This window comes from Leopardus geoffroyi, chromosome A2 (assembly GCF_018350155.1).
Source record: "Leopardus geoffroyi isolate Oge1 chromosome A2, O.geoffroyi_Oge1_pat1.0, whole genome shotgun sequence".
NCBI lineage: Eukaryota > Metazoa > Chordata > Mammalia > Carnivora > Felidae > Leopardus > Leopardus geoffroyi.
Window position 1 is genome coordinate 140,664,056 of NC_059331.1, and position 6,000 is coordinate 140,670,055.

A 6,000-nucleotide genomic window follows, 5' to 3' on the forward strand; every position below is an offset into this window, starting at 1 on the left:
AGTCAGATAAGTGTCGGACTTCGGCCCAGGTCATATCACGGTTCATGGGTCTGAGCCCAGTGTCAGGCTCTGTGCTAACAGCTCAGAGCCTGGAGCCTGCTTTGGATTGGGTCTCCATCCCTGTCCCTCCCCTGCTTGTGCTAGGTCCCTCACTCTCAAAAAGTGAACAAACATTAACTTTTTTCTTTTTTTTAAGTGAGGACCCTTTCAGATCTCAGTCTGAGAGTTTCTAAATCCTCAAAGTTGTGAGGAGTAAGCAGCAACATGCAGGTCAATAACAATTTAAGCTATCAGATCCTTTTATTAGATGTTGGACTACTTGAAGATACAGGAAAAAACATACAATGGATTAATGATTTTGCAATTATGCTGTGATTTTTTTTTACATAACCCACGTGTATAATTTGACTTAAAGTTTCTGGCATTAATTGACTTATGTATCAAATTCACAGGAATAGAAGTTCCCACTTCACTCCATCCTAGAAGAAAACCTACTGCTAAGAATTGTTCCACTTCCCTCTAGGAAGCAGCACGTTAAAAAAAAAAAGTGTGGGGACTTTGGAATAAGGCAAAGATTTAGGTTATGTGGCCTCCCCCTTAATAAAAATTCACTGAGGTTAATCTGACAGCACTCAATGCTCTCAAGATTTAGAGAGCTGAAGTTTCCAAGTATTTTTGCAGAGATCAGATGCAGGGTTTTGTTGTTTGGGTTTTGGTAACCTCTGGGTAAGGTCATAGTTTTCTTAGGGTTGTGAACGTATTTGACAGTTCAAATAACTTCTGTAGGAACATTCTATTTAAATGGGAGGAGTCAGATCTGTAACCATGAACAAGCAAAGGGGAGTCTCAGTACCAAAATGCGACAAGCACGGTGTAAGTCAGCTACCAGTAACTTTTTACAAAAGCAGAATAGTCTGGACAGGACTAGCTTTAGTTTCACCATACGATTTTACAGTTTAACACACTAAAAATAAGCTTCAATGCAATATGAATGACCGAAGTGATAACAGGCTGACATTCAGAAGCTTTAGACGGCTAGACAGGTCAAGAATTACTTACACTTAGCATAAGGAGGACTACTGAAGTTGAAATCTGCTTGACCTATGGAGTGGACAAGCAACAGGTGACTGCAGCACAAGGATGAGGAAGCAGGGTACTTACCTAGGGGAAGAATAGAAGGTGCACAAGAACATCACAGGGCACGCACACTGACTGGAGGAATGGGGACTTCAATCATGCCCCCTGAGGAAAGAATACTCAGACTGCTCACCTCCGAAATGAGGGGTCTGCCTGGAGGACACCAAGGTCTTTTCCAGCTCTAGCATTCTGTGACTGAATTACCTACAGGGTTAGGTTCTTGAAGGTTCCGTGTAATTAGGCACCAGCTGTAAAGAATCACCCCTCAAGTATTCCCAGAGAGTGAAGGGTTTCAAAACAGCTACTTAGTTTAGGTGTGTTTTTAAAGGCTGGATAGAGGAGGATGGTGGGAGGACTGCATGTACTCAAAGCTGCAGTGGTGTTTCAGAAGACCATTCAAATGCTCCCTGGATTTCTGAGAAATGCTTTATGTGCTTGATATTTCAGAAAATAAACACGTGTGCATCTAAATATGCCTCGGGCAAATTATAAGCTCTCTGGGTCTCCACATTTTGTCGGAGATAGTGAGATTTCTACTGGACCTTTTAGGTTCAGCATTCTATCAGAAAGATTTCTTAGGTTCCCATTTACCCAATTAGAGCAACTGGAGTCATGACTTTCCACTGTTACAAAAACATCGGACCCCTGCAATGTTGTTTTAAAACTAAAGTTGGCAGACGTTACACCTGAAACAATCTCCTTACCTCTTTGGGATGCAAAAACAAAGCAAAAAAAAAAACAAAAAACAAAAAAAAACAAAAAACAAAAACACGCATTCCTTACCAAGTGGTTATGCACCAATCCTTTTTCATTAATAGTGCCTGCCCAGACCAGGAATTATCAACCTACAGCAATTCTAAGAACTGCGTACCTTCTCCAGGGTTTGGATTTGAAGTACTCATTACATAGCAGTAAAGCAAGCTCGTTAACTTTTTTTATTCCCTGCGGAAAATCTCTACCCCCTTCGCCCTAGTGAAGGCTGCTCTAGCTAACAGGGATGGCCAGATTCCACCTGTTTCGCCTAACTACACAATCATTAAGACCCACAGAAAAGCCCAGCTCCAGCTGAACTCAGGTGGGGAGGAATGCACCACTGCTCTTAGAAACTTAAGTTGATGGAAGTTGCGTTGTAACCTGGCCGGAGCGGAGTCCCAGCGGGTGCAACCACCGCACGGCGGGCGCTGCGGGTCTCCCGATGCCAAGCTGACAGCTTCTGCCAACAGGAAGGGGGCTGGGGGAGGACGCATCCGCTGCAACCCGATACCCAGCCGGCTAAAGCATGAAGGGATTCCCCCTGAAAGATTCCCTTGAACCGTAAAGACCGACAAAAACAGTGCACGCATTAAACAAGGGCAGAGGGCAAGTGCCCCAGCGCTCTCCCGGGAGAAAACTCCGGGGAGGAAGAAGTGGCGGCCGGAGGCGCCGAGTCCTGCGTGCAACTCACCTTCTGCTGCCTCCGGGCCATGTCTGTGGGCTGTTTGGCGTTGAAGGGGTACGCGATGCACCTCACGACGAAGACGTAGAGCTGCAGGCGGATCCTCCGCTCCTGCTCCTCATCCAGCTGCCTCTCGGGCTCATCTCGCCCCTCGCTGAGCACAGAGGGGCTCGGGCTCACGGGTCTGGCCGCGCTGCCGCCGCCCGCGCGCCCCGGCGCGTCCCGCCGCCCTTCGCGAGCCGGGGCCGGTGGCGCTCGCTGCGGGCCGCCGGCCGCCACCAGCACATCGCGGCTCTCCTCTTCCAGCCCTTCGTCCGACTCCTCTTCGCTGGAAGACGGGTCCAGCATGGTGCTCGGGGCGCCCCGCCGCTCGGCCCGCGGCCCCCAGGCGCCTCACCCGCGGCAGCTGCGTCCGCCGGTCTGAGGGAGCCGCGCGGCTGGCAGCAGCGGCCGCAGAACGAAAGGAAAACTGGCCAGAGCTTTCCGGACACGTCGAGTTAAAGACCGGAATGTTTCCTACCACCAGGGCGAAAGGGGCGGGCAAGAGCCGGGAGGAGGCGAGGGGGAGCCGCCGGGATTAAATAGGCGGAGTTAGCGTTGGAGGTGAACGTGAGCGCCTCCTGAATTCCTCTGCCCGCCCGGGACCCGCCAACCCCGTGATCCCGCCACGCCGCCGGGCAGAGGCGGGGCGGCCCGAGCGCCAGGACGCAGGTGGGGAACCTGTGGCTCCTACAACAAGCAACACGTGGAATAAAATGTTGAGCGGGCGCGGGGTCGTGGAGTACGCGTGCGCGCGCCGCGGCTGCTGCCGGGGCCCAGGATCCCGGGTGCCGAGGCTGGTAGTTTGCAAAAGCGAGGAGGGGCTAGACGTGTCTGCTCCGTATGCACACCCGGGGTTGCTTGGACTACCTTGACCCCCTACCCTCCATGCTTTTTCTCCCGACAGATTCCTAAAGGGCAGGTGGATGGGGGCGGTGGAGTTGCTGCTACTCTCCGAAGGTGAGGAAAGCGGCCAGAACATCCCTGAGACCCGAATCCGATGCCCAGATTGAACCCAAGTGCGGAAAAGTGGGAGCCACTCACCTCAAAATAATGTTGGGGAGAGACTTTGAAAAGTCTCTCGCTCTGCTCTGCTGCTGTTTGACGCTCATGCTGAAGTCCAAATTATAAAGTCAGAGGAACGTTTTTGAAAAAAAAAAAAAAAAAACGAAACACGCGAGGCTTTCTTTTTAAACTGTTTTTATTCCCACATGAGCAAGATAGATTTTGTATTTTTGGAATGGCACTTTGGTTCAGCTCACACATAGCTGGATTATTTTCTGGGTTGGAATGAGATTGACTCAAATAGTTTGTGTAGTGCACACATATCTTCAGCTAACGTTTGAGCACACTCCCGTTGTCCGGCACTGTCAGCATTTGGCGGAGCCTGCGAAGCTCAGGGACACACAGCACTTGGTCATTGTTGGTTCTGGCCTCAAGTGGGCGTCTCGAGGCTGCACCTGAAGCCTGTCTTATCTGCACAGATTTCTCAGTCCCAATGCTGGAACCACCTGGAAGTTTCTTCCTGTGATTTCTGTTTCCGATGTTCTTAATCCGGTCAAGAGGGGGAAACAGGGAAAACAGTGCATTCAACCCAAGATGCAATGTACTATGGCCAAACTGACGGAGAGATTATGAAGCGCCGGGGAGATACGGAGGAGGTACACTGTCAACTCTGAGCTTGTCTACTCTGTGGCCAAAAAGCAGTTCTAGCTTTTTTAAAGCCACTTCCACAGTTAGGTACACAATAGAGAGGCTTTCCTTCTGCATTTACTGACGTTCTCCCTAGATGGGGTAAAAAGATAAGGAGGCATTTACTCCTAAGGAGCCTTGCTTATTTATCAATCCTTAATGGGTGCCCATAGCGATAAAATGTTCATTGAGGGCATTACTGCCGGCAGATCTCCAACTTTCCAAGGAATAGGAAATCTCAGAAACTGATGTATTTCAAGAATGTTTTATTCTTGGCAAGGTAAACCATAAATGATAAGCCTATTCATTTCAGTCATAGTATCTAATGCTTACATACATAGCAATTTACATTTTGCAAAGTTTTGTAAATGTGCTTAACTAATGCCATCAAAGTAACCTTTGGATAACAGGTAATGATAATGGTGATGATTACAATTAATCTTTTAGGTGCTTTGTATGGACTATTGCACCAAGCCCTTTTCATACATTATTTCATTTTTTATTTTTATTAGTAGTTCCTTTGTACAGATAAGGATCCTGAGATTTAGAGAATCCTCTTTCCCACAGAATTATGGGAACAAAGACTCAACATTATGAGTCCTTTCTAATTCCAAATAGTGCTTTTTTCTATTATTATCTGATTATAAATCAGTTTACTAAATGTATGATGTTTATTAAACTGATAACTCAAATATGTTGTACTTAGCAACATAAAAGTACAATTTAAATATAACAGTTTTATTGCCCTTTCTTTTCTTGCCAAAGAAAGCTATACTTTTGTTTCCTTTATTAGTTAATACTACTTGATGTAATAGCTTATTCTCTTCCTATTAAAAATAGTTACCAAATTAAAGATTCTTCAAGCCTTGGGGACATGACTGGAAAACATCTAATAATTTTTAGAATAAGATAGACAGTGGGGGCACTTGGGTGACTCAATCAGTTGAGTGTCTGACTCTGGCTCAGGTCATGATCTCTCAGTTTGTGAGTTTGAGCCCCACATCAGGCTCTCTGCTGTCAGCACAGAGCCTGCTTTGTATCATCTGTCCCCCTCTCTCTCTGCACCTCCCTCGCTCATTCTCTCTCTCTCTCTCTCTCTCTCTCTCTCTCTGTCTTTCTCTCTCAAAAGTAAATAAACATTTTTAAAAAAAGATGTAGTGTTTTCTCTATGAAGATGAAAATGGTTTAAGGGGCATAAATTAAAGAAGTATCCAAAAGACAACAAAGACAATGTTTAAGGATTTCATTAATTAAACATACATCGCTTAAGAAGCTAACATATGTCAAAACTATGCTGGGAATACTTAGAAAAACAAGATCTAGTCTTGAACCTTTAAAAATGTATAGATTAAACAATGACAAATGAGAAAATGATTTATTTTAAAAAAGCAGAAAATAAATATTGATATTGCAATCTGATTATTATTCTAGTATCCCCAAAGATAATGTAAGATAGAGAAGAATTGCCTCATGCAGGACAGAGAAAAGGAAGGATGCTTGACATATGGCTTGAAGAATGATTTAGAGCTATTAGGGTGAGGGCACTTGGAGGCAGGAGGAACTGTTTGCAAAGGTATGCAATTATTTGCCATGTTCAGAGAATTGCAAATAAACTGGCATGCCTGAAGAGGAGGATACATATGAAGATGAAGGGAGTGAGACTAGAGAACTGGCAGAGGCAAATTTAGCATCAAGCA

General features: G+C 46.0%; 1 protein-coding gene across 21 annotated transcripts in view; it reads right to left on the bottom strand.

Moving 5' to 3' along the window:
• CADPS2 (calcium dependent secretion activator 2) overlaps positions 1-3,102 on the bottom strand; it is a 547,933-nt gene extending 544,831 nt beyond the window's left edge. For 20 of the 21 annotated variants that reach the window (XM_045495470.1, XM_045495468.1, XM_045495459.1 and 17 more), the window contains exon 1: positions 2,582-3,102. In XM_045495470.1, coding sequence (XP_045351426.1) covers positions 2,582-2,920 — 339 coding nt within the window. In that variant the 5' untranslated portion in view covers positions 2,921-3,102. The remainder of the gene's footprint in view (positions 1-2,581) is intronic. The other variant, XM_045495471.1, reaches the window with a different exon arrangement.
• Positions 3,103-6,000: the final 2,898 nt, after the last annotated feature.